This window comes from Mastigoproctus giganteus, chromosome 11 (genome assembly GCF_048544385.1).
Source record: "Mastigoproctus giganteus isolate SK-2022 chromosome 11, ASM4854438v1, whole genome shotgun sequence".
NCBI classification, from domain to species: domain Eukaryota; kingdom Metazoa; phylum Arthropoda; class Arachnida; order Uropygi; family Thelyphonidae; genus Mastigoproctus; species Mastigoproctus giganteus.
Genome location: NC_143585.1, coordinates 146,611,879 through 146,629,877, shown reverse-complemented (window position 1 = coordinate 146,629,877; position 17,999 = coordinate 146,611,879). Strand labels below are relative to the sequence as shown.

Here is a 17,999-nt window from a genome sequence, read left to right as displayed (position 1 = left end):
TCCCTTCCTTACAGAATTCTTCATGTGTGAATGTAGATGCAAAATACTCATTCAGTTTATCAGCTATCTGAGCAGGATCAGCAACAGTCGAACCACTGATATCAAGTGGACCAATCTGATTCATCCCCTTCCTTCTACAGTTTACATAAGTAAAGAAGTCTTAGTTGTTTTTCTTTGCATTCTTTGCCAAAGATTTCTCATAATCAGCCTTCACTTGCCTTCTTTGTGACTTGATTACAGAATAGCTTATATCGACCATAGGCTTCTGTGTCGCCTGATAATTTATATGCATCTCACATTTTTCTTCTCTGTCCTGAGCCTCATTAGTTCATCTGACATCCATTTAGGTCTAAATCTTGAACAGTATTTCTTAGTTGGATGAAAAAGCCTGGTAGCTTCCAAGATTAATTCCTTCAAGGACTCCCATTTAGAATTCGCTGTTGTTAACTGATGTTGTGGCTCTTCCACAACATAAGACATTTACAACAACAGACGGAAGTTTGTTAAGGCAATCAACCACTTGCTGGCTAAAGGCAAACTTCTGCAACCATCCTTTCTCAATTTGAATTTATGCCCCTGGCCCCTCATCTGCATTGTATAGTCTGAACAAGAGGAAAAATCCCATTGAGCTTGCTCAATCCATTCAAAGCCTTAAACACCTCAATTAGATCAACTTGTAGATGCCCAGTCCCCAAATGTTGCAATCTGCAGAACTGAAGCCTTTCTTGGTAAAAGCACCCCTTTGTTACCCTCACAAATCTCCTTGCATTTCCCTGTACTTGTTCCAGCAGCTCTACATCCTTCCTAAAATGAGGCCTCCAGACCTTGATGGATGTAGATATAAAATGCGCATTTAAAGATAAAAACGATTATTTTTTCTTCACTTTACCTTTGAAAAAATATTGAAAAACTTATTGTGGGACTCAAGAACCTGGGTTTAACTTTATTTTATTGTATGGATGACGAATTAAACTGCTACTGTACCACCATTATTTAATATTCAATAACAAAATGACAGTGCAATAACATGAAAAAAGCGCAAGGAGAAAAAAAAAAAAAAAAAAAAAAGGTGGACGTCGGATCACCTTATATTCCTGATTAAATTGCAGTGTTTTTAAGTTAGGTAGACATTTAAATAGTGCCGATTTCCTTTGAAAATTAATGGAATCGCTAGTTCTGCAGAACCTCAATTAAAATATGTTACTTAAAATTACAGCCATTACTTAATATACTATGTTCATTAGAATACATACCGTGTAATATGACAAAAGGCCAGCATTATCATCGAGTACGAACCATCTATATTGCCAACCCTTCATTACATTGGTCCATTTACTAAGGGGCCCTTCCATCACAGCCATCTTGTCAATCACTCCTAACATCGTAAAGCAAAATACGTAACTGAACGGCGATAAGAAGACAAAAAGTCAGCTAATGAGAAAGAGCCAATAATACCGCCACTGTTTTGTAATGAGCAGCGGAAGAATGGGGTAGGAGGTAATTTATTTGCAACTTATTACGTACTCAAAATATAACAAGAAAAATCAGAGTGATCAATATTAAAAACCTGTCTGTCAGTTATTACTTTCCCTGGCCAATAATGTAAACAGGCGCAAATTATTACTTTCACTGGCCAATAATGTAAACAGGCGCAAATTTCAAACGTTTCAACTTGCGCTGATCGAACCAAGAAATTGCCAGACTTCAAAAAACTCATAACGCCCCGCCTTCACGGCTTGATTCTCCTGAAAGCACAGTACCCTTCTTCGTTTCAATGTCCGAAACTCATTATTGCATTTCTTTTTGACGCATTGCAACAGTCGGTGATGACTTTATTGATCGAGGAGAGAGCCTCAACATTTCGATTTTCCACAAACTTGGCCGTCAATGATGAATAATGCGATATTACGAAATACATGGCCAGTTGAAGCCGATGGAATTCCTTCTTCAAGCGTTGCTATCCGCAAAATAATAGAAGGTAACAAAGGTTACAAAGCATTTACGTTTTAATGATGGTTCCTCCAGCAATGCAATAGCATGAACCAGTTCAACCGTTCGACAGTAGATGGAGCCACGATAACGCTTAATTGTCTAAAGGCAGCTACACACTTCAGGTAATCCTGTCAGTTATGCCTGCCAGTTATGTCAGCCAGGCGACCTGAGGAACTGTGAATAATCATTCGATTTTCCTGAACCGAAGTGACCTGTGTAGGCACACGAAGCGTGCGTAGCGACGTGGTAGACGCACTGGAAAATTGGGGGATTTCCCTATTCGACTATCATTAATAATTACATAAATTCTATGAAAAAAAAACACTTCGTTGCAAATAATAAGCCAACTATTGCTAAAACGTCGTCGTCGATGCCATAGTCAGCCAACTGAATGAATGGTGACAGGTTTACCGGAACACGTGGATGAACTATGGGCGTCCTGTAGACTTGTACAGGTGTGCCTGCGCAGGCATACCTAACAGGTTTATTACATTATATTATATTATATATGAAGAGTGCACTGTTACGTCAGTTTGATGTGACATAAGCACTGCGAAAGCAAAAATAAGAGTAGGAGTGCGTTATAGCCCTAATAACTCGAATGAGTACAATGAACAATTGTACAGAAAAATACAGTGGGCTAGTAAATCAGAATGTCTTATAATGGGGGATTTTAACTTCCCAGATATTGACTGTAACTTGGGGGTTGGTCACTCACTCACTAGTCAGAATATTGTGGATTTATTGGATGATTGTTTTCTGCAGCAGCATGTTCGAGAGGCAACCAGAGAGAGTAATACACTTGATCTGTTTATCAGCAATGATCATTCGTGCATTAAGCATTTACAGTAAAGGAACCACTAGGTGGCAGTTATCACAGTGTACTGTTGTCGGATTTACTTAAAGATTTAATTACCATCAGGGGTTAAGGAAAGAGTTTTTGTTTCCGCAAAGGTGAGTACAGTGGGCTCAGACAGTTTTTAAATTCTGTACAGTGGGATCAACTGACGATGTTACCAACAGTAAATTCTAAGTGGGAAGCATTCAAGGAATTAATCGTGGATGCTACTAAAAGTTTCATTCCTAATAAGAAATATTGTTCAAGGTTTAGTCATAAATGGTTATCAAATGAACTAATGAGACTCGTGACAGAGAAGAAAAATCATGGAATGCATATAAATTATCAAGCGACTCAGAAGCCTATGGCAGATATAAGCTAGTCTGCAATCAGGTCAAAAAGAAGGTTAGGCAGGAGAAGGCAGACAACGAGAAATCCTTGGCAAAAGATGCTAAGAAAAACAGCAACTTTTATTTACTTATATAAACTCTAAAATGAAGAGGATGAATCTGATTGGTCCACTTGACATCGATGGTTCGACTATTGATGATCCTGCTCAGAGAGCAAACAAACAAAATGAATATTTTGCATCTACATTCACACATGAGGAATTATTAAGGTTTGAAAATGGCTGAAGGTTATCAAATTGCAGCAGGGTATTTAATGGTTTTGTAATCACTGAGAGCAAAGTAGAGGAGAAATTGTTGAAGTTAAACATAAGAAAAGCACCTGGGGTAGTAGTAATAGTAGTGGCATGGGATGCAAGAAAGCAAATAATAAATAATAATAAATAAATTTTCTGTTTATACTCCGGGACGACCAAACGGTCAGAGGAGTTCACAAGATAGATAGAATACAAGAAACAGCACCGTATTCGGTAGTCACGGGCTTGAACCCCGGTCACTCAAAGCACGTCTACTTATGCACCCGCACGCCTGACCACAAGGCTACGGCGGCCTTAAGTATGAGCCAAATGTATGAGCTTATGCAGCATCAGCCAAAAAAAAAAATCACACCATTCCCTCCAAATGCCTGTCCACTTCCTCCTTAAATTTATTCAACCTATCAACTTCCACAACGACAGATGGAAGTTTGTTCCAGCAATTAACCACCCGCTGGCTAAAGGGAAATTTCCGCACATCTATTCTACATCTGTCCTTTCTTAATTTGAATTTATGGCCCCTTAGGTTCGTAATCTGAACAAGTGGAAGGATCCCATCAGAATTCAGCGTGCTCAACCCATTCAAGGCCTTATACACCTCAATCAGATCACCGCGCAGGTGCCTAGTCTCCAGCCACTGCAATTTGCAGAACTTAAGTCTCTCTTGATAAGAGGATCCCTTCATTCCCCTCACCAATCTTGTTGCCCTTCTCTGTACACGCTCAAGTAAATCTACATCCTTCCTAAAATGAGGCCTCCAGACCTGTATGCAGTACTCAAGGCGTGGCCTGACCATTGCCTTATACAGAGGGGCAATCACCTCCTTTTCCCTGCTAGCAAAATTCCTATATATCATTGACAAAACCCAATGACCTGCCCTGGCAGCCTGTCTGCATTGCTCAGAAAACTTCATATCTGCCTGCACAATTACTCCCAGGTCTTTTTCATTTTCTACCACCTTAAGTGTAGTACCACACAGTTGGTACGTTTCCCTGGGGTTGCTTCTACCCATATGCAGTACTTTGCATTTGTCAAGGTTAAACTTCAGTTGCAACTTCTTAGCCCATCTGCCCCAATTATGTAGATCCTGTTGCAGTAGCACACTGCCATTACTGTCATTAACAACCCTGCCAACCTTTGTATCATCTGCAAACTTGGACATTAAGCTTGATATACCATCATCAATATCATTTATAAATACAGAAAACAACAATGGACCAAACACTAAACCCTGAGGGACTCCACTAATAACATTAGTCCACAATGAGCAGTGTCCATTGATTACCACTCTCTGTCTTCTCCCCCTCAACCATCCCTTTATCCATAGCAGCAATTTGCCTCCAATGCCACACTGCCCCAATTTGTGCAGCAGTCTTCCATGTGCAACAGTATCCAAAGCCTTTCTAAGATCCAAGTATATAATATCAAAGTTATTCGCTGCATCCGGTTCTTTTGTGACTGCATCATAGTATCCAATCAAATTGGTCAGGCAAGACTTCCCCTTAACAAAACCATGCTGTTTCTGAGCTATAACTGAAGTCTTGTCTAGATGATCCTGCAGTGCTTCTTTAACCAGTGCCTCCATTAATTTTCCAGGAACAGAAGTTAAACTGACAGGTCTATAATTCCTTCTGTCGACCTTTGATCCTCCTTTGTGAATTGGGGATAGATACATTTGCACATCTCCAGTCCGTGGGAACCTCCCCTGAGTCCAAGGATGCTGTCATAATTATGGCTAAGGTTTTCCTTAGTTGCTTTGCCGCCTCCTTTAATATAACTGGATAGATCCCATCCACCCCAGGTGCTTTTCTTATGTTTAACTTCAACAGTTTCTCTTCCACTTTGCTCTCAGTTATTACAAAATCATTAAGTATTCTGCTACAATTTGACAACCTTCTGCGATCTTGAAACCTTAATAATTCCTCACTTGTGAATGTAGATGCAAAATACTCATTCAGTTTGTTTGCTATCTGAGCAGGATTATCAACAGTCGAACCATCGATGTCAAGTGGACCAATCAGATTCATCCCGTCCTTTTAGAGTTTATATAAATAAAGAAATCCTTGCTGTTTTTCTTAGCATCTTTTGCCAAGGATTTCTCGTAATCTGCCTTCGCCTGCCGAACCTCCTTTGTGACCTGATTACAGATTAACTTATATCTGCCATAGGCTTCTGAGATCCCATCCATCCCATAGGTTGGATGAGATATATCCAGTTATACTAAAGGAGGCAACTAAGCAAACCCTTTACCATAATTATGAGAGCATCCTTGGACTCAGGAGAGGTTCCCACGGACTGCAGAAGTGCAAATTTATCCCGAATTCACAAAGGGCGATCGAAGGGTGACAGGATTAATTACGGACCAGTTAGTTTAACTGGTCTGTTCCTGGTAAAATAATGGAGTCACTGGTTAAAGATGCATTGCAGGATCATCTAGACAAGACTGCAGCAATAATTCAGACATAGCACATGCTTCTTAAGGGTAAGTCTTGTCTGACAAATCTGATTGGTTATAATGATGTGGTTACAAAGGAACTGGATGCAAAAAAATAATTTGGATTTCAGGAAATATTTTGGCACTGTGCGCATGGAAGACTATTGTATAAATTGCAGCAGAATGGTATTAAGGGTAAGTTGCTACAATGGATAAAAGGAAGGTTAAGTGGGAGAAGACAGAGAGTGATAATCAATGTGTGCTGCTCTTCGTTTACTAACGTTATTAGTGGAGTCCCACAGGATTCGGTGTTGGGTGTCAAAGTTTGCAGATGATACAAAGGTTGGCAGGGTTGTTAATGACAGTAATGGCAGTGTGCTACTGCAACAGGATTTACATAATTTGGGCAGATGGGCTAAGAAGTAACAACTGAAATTTAACCTTGACAAATGAAAAAAGTACTGCATATGTGTAGAAGTAACCCGAGAGAAATGTACCAAATGTGTGGTACTGTACTACACTTAAGGTGGTAGAATATGAAAAAGACCTGGGAGTAATTGTGCAGTCAGATATGAAGTTTTCTGAGCAATGCAGCCAGGCTGCCAGGGCAGGTCATGGGGTTTCATCAATGATATATAGGAATTTTGATAGCAGAAAAAAGGAGGTGATTGTCCCTCTGTATAAGGCAATGGTCAGGCCACGATTTGAGTACTGCGTACAGGTTGGGAGGTCTCATTTTAGGAAGGATGTAGATTTGCTTGACCGTGTACAGGGAAGGGCAACAAGATTGGTGAGGAGAATGAAGAGATCCTCTCACCTAGAGAGGCTTAAGTTCTGCAAACTGCAGTGGCTGGAGACTAGGCACCTGCGCGGTGATCTGATTGAGGTGTATAAGGCCTTGAATGGATTGAGCACTCTGAATTCTGATGGGATCCTTCCACTTGTTCAGATTACGAACCTAAGGGGGCATAAATTCAAATTACGAAAGGACAGATGTAGAATTGATGTGCGAAAATTTCCCTTTAGCCAGCGGGTGGTTAATTGCTGGAACAAACTTCCATCTGTCGTGATGGAAGTTGATAGCTTAAATAAATTTAAGGAGGAACTGGACAGGTATTTGGAGGGAATGGTGTGATTTCTTTTTTTTTTTCTGGCTGATGCTGCATAAGCTCATTCACTTGCTTTCTTGCATCACATGCCACTACTACTACTACAAAATTCCTATCTTGAATAGCCTTAGCACATTTATTGGAAAACCCAGGTTTAGATGAAGGATGAGTTTTAATGTGGAATTAAGGATTTTATCCCAACAATAATAATTTCACTACTATTTGACATCAGAAGATTTGAAAAATTAATCACCTCAACTGAGTACTTAGAAGGGTTGCTTGTAAGAAAAACATCAAGCATATTGGCTAGGTGGTTTGAACTGTCTGATATTCCGGTAAGTAAATGACCAAGCTGTGCGAAATCATTAGTAATTGTAAAGGTTTCAGCATCTCGACCAGCTGGGTCTGTGTGACTAGAAAATAGAGGCCAGCTGGAGTTGTGATCATTAAAATCACCAAAGAAAATTATCTCACTGTCAGGAATGGAGAAAGTCAAGTTTCACAGAGTTCCAAGCGACTAGTGGGGTTGGTAGAACTATAGAGGCAACAAATGAATGACAGAATATGGTAAAGAGATTTTAAGCCAGAAAAGATTTCAAATTACTATGTCTATGAAAGTGAATATCAGAACAGACATAGACACAGTGAAAGGATTCATACAGCAAATAAGTAGGACAACTGAGATGAGCAGCAGTTAAATTAACCAACGACTGCGATACTGTCAGGAAAAAGTACATGAGGTTTAGAAGGTTGTATGTGGAAATGGTCATTGAGATATGAACTGAGGCAACATATATTTCTGAAATTAATGAGGAAGTGTTTGGGAGGTTTAGATCTTTTTGCAGATAAGTTTGTTCTATTAATTTAACAATCCATGGTGTATTCATGGATTGTTATAATCCATGAGGAACTGAGTAGAGTGTAAACATGGCCTTGACAATGGCAGGCTGGGTAGAGTGTAAACATGGCCTTGACAATGGCAGGCTGGGTAGAGTGTAAACATGGCCTTGACAATGCCCCTGCATACACTCTAGTCAGACTCCCTCCAGTCATTATCTGGAAGAGTAGAGGAGCGAGATTATACACTAGCTGCTCTGGAAGCCTTCTAGAGCATAACCAATATGTTTGGTCCGGTGGACTATTTAGTAGCCAGACTGCCAACACCGTTTTAGAGCTCTACTCTACTCTCAAAATATAAGTAAAATTGAATCTTGCCATGATGGCAATCATAACCCCAAAAACCATCAATCATACTGCATGAGGGAAGAGATAGGAAGGTTGCCAGAGCTCGTTGTGCAGTCCGATATGAAGTTTTCTGAACAATGCAGACAGGTTCTAAGAGAAGGTCATGGGGTTTTTTCAATGATATACAGGAATTTTGCTAGCAGGGAAAAGGAGGTGATTGTCCCTCTGTATAAGGCAATGGTAAGGCCACGCCTTGAGTACTGCGTCCAGGTCTGGAGGCCTCACTTTAGGAAGGATGTAGATATGCTTGAGATTGTACAGAGAAGGGCAACAAGATTGGTGAGGGGAATGAAGGGATCCTCTTACCAAAAGAGGCTTAAGTTCTGCAAATTGCAGGGGCTGGAGGCTAGGCACCTCCGTGATCTGATTAAGGTGTATAAGGCCTTGAATGGGTTGAGCACGCTCAATTCTGATGGGATCCTTCCACTTCTGCAGATCACGCACATAAGAGGGCCTAAATTCAAATTGAGAAAAGACAGCTGTAGAATAGACATGCCGAAATTTGCCTTTGGCCAGCGGGTGGTTAATTGCTGGAATAAACTTCCATCTGTCGCTGTGGAAGTTGATAAGTTAAATAAATTTAAGGAAGAACTGGACAAACATTTAGAGGGAATGGTTGTGTTGGTTGTGTGAACATTTTGGCTGATGCTACATAAGCTCATACTCCTCTTTCTTGCGTCACATGCCACAATTACTATTACTATGTCTGAATTTAAATTACCGATGCTGTTAGCGCATGTTTCTGTTTCTCTCTGGTTTTTTGGAGATTGACTATACAAAGTGTACACCTAGTCCATAAATGTTTGAAAATGGTTAATTCAATGAACTTCTGATATCGCATCTCCAACTGATAACTCAAGACGATTATTTAAACAATGCCATATGATGAAATTTGGATATTTTTCTAATAATTTATTTCTAACGAACATAACACTGGCCCCATTCCATGATCTTCTGATATTGCAACTCCAACTGATAATTCAAGCCCATGGTTTAAACTAGGCATCGTCAACCTTTTAATACCTACCGCCCACTTTTGTATCTTTGTTGATTGTAAAATTTCTTTACCGCCCACCGGTGCCGCAGTAATTCAATTTTTTTTGAGACATGGGTTCCCAAATTGTTGCATAATTTATCAACTCGTTCCAAGCCGTGGACGCGTGCTTACTCTCACAAATCTAACCACTTACTGCCGCCCACCATGAAAGAGGTACAGCTCGAAGACTGAGTGATGGCTGGTGATAAGCCTTACCCTTGTAATGCGTACTGAATGAGTATTTTGCATATACATTCACACGTGAGGAATTATTAAGGTTTGAAAATGGCAGAAGATTATCAAATTGTAGCAGGATACTTAATGATTTTGTAATAACTGAGAGCAAAGTGGAAGAGAAATTGTTGAAGTTAAACGTACGAAAAGCACCTGGGGTGGATGGGATCTATCCAGTTATATTAAAGGAGGCGGCAAAGCAACTAAGGAAAACCTTAGCCATAATTATGACAGCATCCTTGGACTCAGGGGAGGTTCCCACGGACTGGAGCTGTGCAAATGTATCCCCAATTCACAACGCGGGATCGAAGGGTGATACGAGTAATTACATACCAGTTAGTTTAACTTCTGTTCCGGGTAAAATAATGGAGTCGCCGGTTAAACATGCATTGCAGGATCATCTAGACAGGACTGCAGCAATAATTCAGACACAGCATGGGTTTGTTAAGGGAAAGACTGGTCAGACAAATTTGATAGGATAGTATGATGTGGTTACAAAGGAACTGGATGCAAAAAATAATTTTGATATCATATATTTGGATTTCAGAAAAGCTTTTGACACTGTTGCGCATGGAAGACTATTGTACAAATTGGAGCAAAATGGCATTAAGGGTAAGTTGCTACAATGGATAAAAGGATGGTTAAGTGCGAGAAGACAGAGGATGGTAATCAATGGGTGCTGCTCTTCTTGGACTAATGTTATAAGTGGAGTCCCACAGGGTTCGGTGTTAGGTCCACTGTTGTTTTGTATATTTATCAATGATATTGATGAAGGTATATCAGGCTTAATGTCGAAGTTTGCAGTGATACAAAGTTGGCAGGGTTGTTAATGACAGTAATGGAAGTGTGCTACTGCAACAGGATCTAGATAATTTGGGCAGATGGGCTAAGAAGTGGCAACTGAAGTTTAACCTTGACAAATGCAAAGTACTGCATATGGGTAGAAGTAACCCCAGAGAAACGTACCAACTGTGTGGTACTACACTTAAGGTGGTAGAAAATGAAAAAGACCTGGGAGTAATTGTGCAGGCAGATATGAAGTTTTCTGAGCAATGCAGACAGGCTGCCAGGGCAGGTCAAGGGGTTTTGTCAATAAAATATATAGGAATTTTGCTAACAGGGAAAAGGAGGTGATTATCCCTCTATATAAGGCAATGGTCAGGCCACGCCTTGAGTACTGCGTACAGGTCTGGAGGCCACATTTTAGGAAGGATGTAGATTTACTTGAGCGTGTACAGAGAAGGGCAACAAGATTGGTGAGGGGAATGAAGGGATCCTCTTATCAAGAGAGGTTTAAGTTCTGCCAATTGCAGTGGCTGGAGACTAGACACCTTCGCGGTGATCTGATTGAGGTGTATAAGGCCTTGAATGGGTTGAGCACGCTGAATTCTGATGGGATCCTTCCACTTGTTCAGATTACGAACCTAAGGGGCCATAAATTCAAATTAAGAAAGGACAGATGTAGAATAGATGTGCGGAAATTTGCCTTTAGCCAGCGGGTGGTTAATTGCTGGAACAAACTTCTATCTGTCGTTGTGGAAGTTGATATGTTGAATAAATTTAAGTAGGAACTGGACAGGCAATTGGAGGGAATGGTGTGATTTTTTTTTTTTTTTTTTTTGGCTGATGCTGCATAAGTTCATACATTTGCTTTCTTGCATCACATGCCACTACTACTACTAAACTCATGCCTTCAGCTAAGGAGCTTATTCGTTGCTCCCTTGTTCACGAGTATACTTCGAGAAGTGTGGTGAATTATTATCTATATTCAAAGTTTAGAGATGTAATTCAAACGTAAATTGCAAAAGCATATTTTAAAAAGTCAAACGTGTGAAGTTGTTAGCAATGTATTCAATATAGGGAGGAAGAACAAAATTTGTAACAACGGATAAAATTCCCACTGCCCACCATGAAAGTTTGAATCGCCCAATAGTGGGCGGTAGGGACCAAGTTGATGGCCACTGGTTGAAACAATGCCATATGATCAAATTTGGATATTTTTCTAATAATTTATTTCCAACTCCAGATTTTCTCCCCAACATACCACTTGCTTGTAAAAGTAATTAAATAGAGTTTTAAATAATTATTGTCAAAATCCGTATTTTTCAAGACATTTTAAGAGACCCTCTGTTATTGTGAAGGCTGTTTGATATGGCAATTCGATTCAATCAAGAAACAAGTAAGTCATTTTATTGGTTTCACATTTTAAGTAAATAATCAGAGTAGATTTCTTGCTTAGAGTGGTAGGCTCATCAATGAGAGTTGATAAGTTTACACGTATGACCACAATTTGTTGGCACAATTTTAATTTCATTTGCCTTGCGACATGTTGTATTATATTAGTAGCAGTTAATCTTTAATGCAAGCCGTGAGCAATAACAGTGCTCTTCAATTCTGGAAGTTGTAACAACTCAAAATGGTCAGAATATGGTCGATCATGTTTCGCAATATAATATGCAGTTCTAAAAACCTTACAGGTGCTAGAAATTTCCGTGTCATTTATTTCATCAATTACCGCTTCCAAATGTCGTTCATTTGCAGCTTGCCAGATTTTTTCAGCTTGTATATGTGAAATACATTTTGAATGTTCATAAATTTTCTTGCGAAAAGATGTCAATTGTGCAATTCTATCTTTGCCATAAGATGATACCATTACCAAACTCCATTCCTTTGAACTGTTAACTCCCTGCGTTTTTGCTGGCCCTAATGTTTTTACAGCAGCAAAAAGTTAAACATCCTAATTTTCTGCCATCGCTTGTAAGCCAAGGATATGCTTCTTTTCTTCTCAGTCCACATGTCAGCATTTCAAACGTTGGGCCAATTAAATTTTAATTCTGTGTCACTGTTTCTCTCCTCTTTAGATCTTGATGGAAAAGAAGAGGTCATGTTGTTATCATTTCCTCATGGTTGTACATTTTCTTGCACAATTTTCAGTTTTTTTTTATCAAGAAATCTATTTGACGTTGTTTGATTGCGTTTTTCACACATTTTGTATTTAATGGAAATTTCTTCTTTTAATTTTTAATTACTGAAATTACGTAAATTTAAATTTCAATGTAATCCAGTAAAAATTAGGTTTTACCTTAGAAGAAACAATAATAAATAAAAATTAATTAATCTATATACACGTAGTAGAGGTCTGTCAGAAACTCGCATGGACATGTTACATTGATATTTATTGCTCTTGCGCGAATGGTTGTGGTTGTGCTGTGTTTGTGCTCCTGCAAAAGTGAACAAAATGAATGGTTTCTCATGAATCTGCTCCAATATTTTTATACTATCTGAATCAGCGAGTTTTGTTCGTGACATCCATCAAGAAAGAAGAGTTTTTGGAAAGATAGTTTTCATGATATAAAGAATGGAATCTGAAAAGTGTTGATAGGAAGAAAATTGAGACATTTGAAAAGTGGTGTTACTGGAGAATACTGCGTATTTCTCTAAATAGGCCTACAAGGCTGGGACAAACCATGTTGATGATTAAGCTTCACACCAGCCAGAAGATAAATAAATTAAATACTGTAACTGAACGCTTTATTTACAATAAAATAAGTATAGTATATATATTTACAATAAAAATTAAAAATATACAAATAACACTGATAAAATATACTAAAAACCTGGAAATTAAAAGCGATAAAATTTTTTTCTGTAGCTTTCGGAGGCAGCAGTCTTCTTCCTCAGCAGCATATGTCTACTGTGCTGCACATCCTTAAATACATTAGATTGTCCACGGCACAATCACATGGTTCCGCGTTTGGAACTTTCCATTTGCGCCCCGGGAACGGAAATGGCTCGGGACGCGCTAGCTGAAACCGTTCATCAAGTCCAAGGACGACGGTTTCCAGGAGGGGGTGTAGACGTACACCTCTATTCCTATTAATAGTATTGCTAGCTGCCCCAATACGTAAACTCTCAAGCCATTTACGGTCCCAGAACCCCTGTGCATGATCTGGAATGACAGCATCCTCCGGGGAAATTTGATGTTGTTTCTCCCAGAAATGTTCAGCCACAGCAGACTTCCCATAATTTGCCGACTTTATTGCGTTTACATGCTCCCCCAGCCGGTCTTTCCATCGCCACCCCGTCTCACCCACATAACACACCCCACAGTCCGGGCATATGATTTCGTACACCACCCCACAGCTGGCTTCTTCGGATATGGGGTCTTTTATTCGTATACAGATACGCTGTGTGAAACTCCCAGGTCGGAGGTTGCACAAAACGATATCTCGAATAAAAGACCGCATATTTTTAAATACTAATGCATAATAAATGTACAGGTATGACTAACTCCATCATACCACTACATTTTAGGTAGTAAAGCGTGCGCGGCGGTTGGCGAGCAAAGCACCCTGGTTATTATTGTTATTAGCAATAGGGCGCAAGGAAGCCTGATGCTTATGCTCCACCAGAAAAAAAAAAAAAAAAAAAAAGAGAGAGAGAGAGATTGTGTCAAAGAAGACAATAAAACAAGTATAGGAAAAGTCTACTACTCCAAATGGAAAAAATTTATGGTGAGGTCATAGTAACAGAAAACTTTTAAAAATTAAGATCCATCTACCAGAAAAGTAAGAAAAGAAAAAATTGTTCTTGCAAGAGCATGTATTGGACAATCTCATAGAACTCATGTTTAATTTCTCAGACGTGAAGTCTCTCCACGCTGAACTCACTACCGGTTGAACTTATTTTACTTGGCTGCTCCTATTACTAGGCTTTTCATACCAAATAAGAAATACTGTTCAAGGTTTAGGCCTAAATGGATGTCAGATGAACGAATGAGACATGTGGCAGAGAAGGAGAACGTATGAGATGGATATAAAGTATAATGTGACACGGAAACCTATGCCAGGTATAAACTAGTCTGTAATCAAATCACAAAGGACGTTAGGCAGGCGAAGGCAAATTACAAGAAATCTTTGGCAAAGGATGCAAAGGAAAATAGCAAAGAATTCTTTACCTATGTAAACTCTAGAAGGAAAGGAATGAATCAGATTGGACAACTTAACGTAGATGAGTTCACTATTGATGATCATGTTCAGGTACCTAATAAACTGAATGAGTATTTTGCATATACTTTCACACACAAGGAGTCATTCAAAGAGGGGAGTGCCAGAAGTTTATCAAACGCTAATAGGGAGATAAGTTATTTTGTAATTACTCAGAGCAAAGTGGAGGAGAAATTGTTGAAGTTAAAAGTAAGGAACGCACAAGTGGTGGACGGGATCTATCCAGTTATATTAACGGAGGCAGCAAAGGAAGTAAGCAAACCCTTAGCCATAGATATGAAAGCTTCCTTGGACTCAGGGGAGGTCCCCATGGACTGGACGTGTGCAAATGTATCACCAATTCACAAAGGGTGGTTCAAAGAATGACTCAAATAATTATAGTAGACCTGTTAATTTAGCTTCTGCTCCGGGGTAAATAATGGAGTCACTGTTAAAGAGGTGACAGAGGATCACCTAGATATGACACCAGCAATACAGACACAGTATGGGTTTGTTAAGGGGAAGTTTTATCTGACAAAGTTGATTGTATACTACGATGTAGTCACAAAGATACTAGAGGCTAAAAATAATTTTGATCATCATATAGTTGTTTTTCAGGAAAGATTTTGATACTGTTGCCCATGGAAGACTGCTGTACAAATTGGAACTTTCTGGCATTATGGGCAAGTTACTGCAATGGATAAAAGGATCGTTGAGTGGAAGACGGCAGAGATTGGTAATAAATGGTCACTGCTCAACGTGGAATAAGGTTATTAGCGGAGTCCCCTAGAGTTCGGTACTGGACCCATTTTCGTTTTGTGTATTTATCAATGATATCGACGAAGGTATATCAGTCTTAATGTCCAAGTTTGCAGATGATACAAAGGTTGACAGGTTTGCTAATGACTCTAAAGACGGTATGCTATTGCAACTGGATCTACAAAAGTTAGGCAGTTGGGCTGAGAAGTGACAACTGAAGTTTAAAATTGACAAATGCGAAGTACTGCATATGGGTAGCAGTAACCCAAGAGAAACGTACCAACTCTGTGGTACTAAACTCAGGAAGGTGGAGAATAAAAAAGATCTGGGGGAAATTGTGCAATCGGATAAGAAATTCTATGAGCAGTGCAGAAGGGCTGTCAGTGTTGATCATGGAATTTGGCTAGCAGAGCCAAGGAAGTGATTATCCCTTTTTATAAGGCAATGGTCAGACCATACATTGAGTACTGTATGCAGATCTGGAGGCCTCATTTTAGTAAGGATGTAGAGTTGCTAGAACGAGTACAGAGAAGGGCAACAATATTGGCGAGAGGAAAAAAGGGGTGCGCTTATAAAGAAAGACTTAGGACCTGCAAGTGCAGCATATGGTGACTAGGCCCCTACGATGTGATCTGATTGAGGTGTTTAAAGCCTTGAATGGTTTGAGCGTGCTCAATACTAATGGGATTCTTTCGCTAGCTCAGATTACGTGCCTGATGGGGAATAAATTCAAATTGAGTAAAGACAGTTTTAGAATAGATGTGCGAAAATTTGCTTTTACCCAACGGGTAGTTGATTTCTGGAACAGAATTCCATCTGTTGTTGTGGAAGTTAGTTGCTTAACTAGATTTACGTCTGAAATAGAAAAACAACTGGAGTGACTGGATGGTTGAAATAGGAAGATTTTTTAATTTTATTTTTGTGGCTCATGCTGTATAAGCTTGCTTTCTTGCATCATATACCTCAACTAATGCTAATGCAATTATCAGCAGAAAAGGCTAGAAAATTTACTATTTCCGAAAAGTTTACAGGAGCCTATAACAAAGAAGCACATCTTCACTTTAGCATTAGTAGAGGCACATTATCGGGTTTTCCGATGTTTCTGTTGTCATGGCAATCTCGGTGTGTGAACTGTTGTGGCCCCAGGTACCCATATGTTAGTCGTAGTCTACAGCGTCCACATTTTCCCCCCCAATTCCTTTGTTTCAGATCTTGGGGAAGAAGGCAATATGTCTGCTGTTCGATTTTCAATTTTCTTGTGTTTGTGTGTGTGTGTGTGCGCACACGAACCCACAATTCATTGCGCACCCTCCGACGCTAGCTTGAAAATCAACTCAGCAAAAACAGACCGACCAGAAATCATCGGCAAACTCATAGAGCTGTACTCGGTTTATATCCCCACAAACAATCAGCACACTGGTTCATATCCCCTCCAATCAGAACAAATCTCGTATGCAAATACAGAGCTCTTGACGTCACACTCACACACACTGTTAACTAACCATGTACACATATTCTTACAAATGAAAGGGTAACCGTGGGGATAAGCACCAGACTGGTAGTAACGATGACATGGGTTTGAGCATTGCTAAAATAAAATTTATATTTAATTTAATAAAAATAAAAAAAATAAGTGCAACCATCTAGCGATCGAAATAACTAAAAATTTTTTCCTCCCGACTCGACAGCTAAGCCTAAACCTCGACTCACCTCGCTGGCACATGCTTGAAACCAAGACCGCAAAACTGGCGACCTCGGCGGCAGCAGGATCGAAAATCGACAGCAAAATTCATAGAGCCGAAGTCGGTTAGTACCCCAGTCTCAACTACTTTTTGTTGTTTATTATATTCATTGTATGCTTATCTCCAAATCTATTTAGTACCCTAGGTACTAAATAAATAATCTATTTAGGGTGAGGCAAAACAATTGCTTTTGGGTTCCTTAAATTATGTGAGACATTTCTATGCAGTTTCGACTCTTCAAAAATAGTGTTATGATTTTTCAAGATTAAATTTAACATCACTTTTTGAACTGGATAAAGTATTTTATATCTCAACAAAAACTACCTTCTCTTATTTGTCCTGTTAATTAAGTTGTTTATTACCCTTATTTCAGTTATATTTGCTCGTGCACATACATTTACCAAATAATTGAGTTGGGAGTCCAATAATATAAGGTAACTTTTGTTCTTAGATTTAACTTATTCTTAATGTAATAAAAAAGTACACATAAAATCTCATTTTTTTCTACAAATTTGTTCTATGCATTGCCCAACTAAGACTGTAGTCAATCCATAACCCAAGGTAACAATGATTTGAAACTTCTTCCACAGTTAGACTTTTGCAATTCTGGAAATTCTGATCATGCACAGCAAGACAGTGAAGTAAGTGGCGCTGTCCCCCATAAGGCTTCTTCTTCTTCTTCTTCTACCACAAGAGAAGTAGTTTATATTTAATTTAATAAAAATAAAAAAATAAGTGCAACCATCTAGCGATCGAAATAACTAAAAATTCTACCACAAGGCTACCACAAGAGAACAGCAAGACCAACCAGCCTCACCAACTGGAAGTGTTTCCTGCGCAACTGCGCTAGTGACCAGCCAGGAAGGAAGAAAATGCCAACGCATGAAGTGGATTATTGAAATGAATACCTACATCATGTGAGCATGCTATGAAATAACCAGTCTAGAGACCGATTTGACAATGT

At 39.3% G+C, this 17,999-nt stretch overlaps 1 protein-coding gene across 3 annotated transcripts in view; it reads right to left on the bottom strand.

The window, feature by feature from the left end:
* LOC150078504 (oxysterol-binding protein-related protein 9) overlaps nt 1-2,013 on the bottom strand; it is a 607,385-nt gene extending 605,372 nt beyond the window's left edge. For all 3 annotated transcript variants that reach the window (XM_090385178.1, XM_090385176.1, XM_090385177.1), the window contains exon 1: nt 1,254-2,013. In XM_090385178.1, coding sequence (XP_090241304.1) covers nt 1,254-1,382 — 129 coding nt within the window. In that variant the 5' untranslated portion in view covers nt 1,383-2,013. The remainder of the gene's footprint in view (nt 1-1,253) is intronic.
* Nucleotides 2,014-17,999: the final 15,986 nt, after the last annotated feature.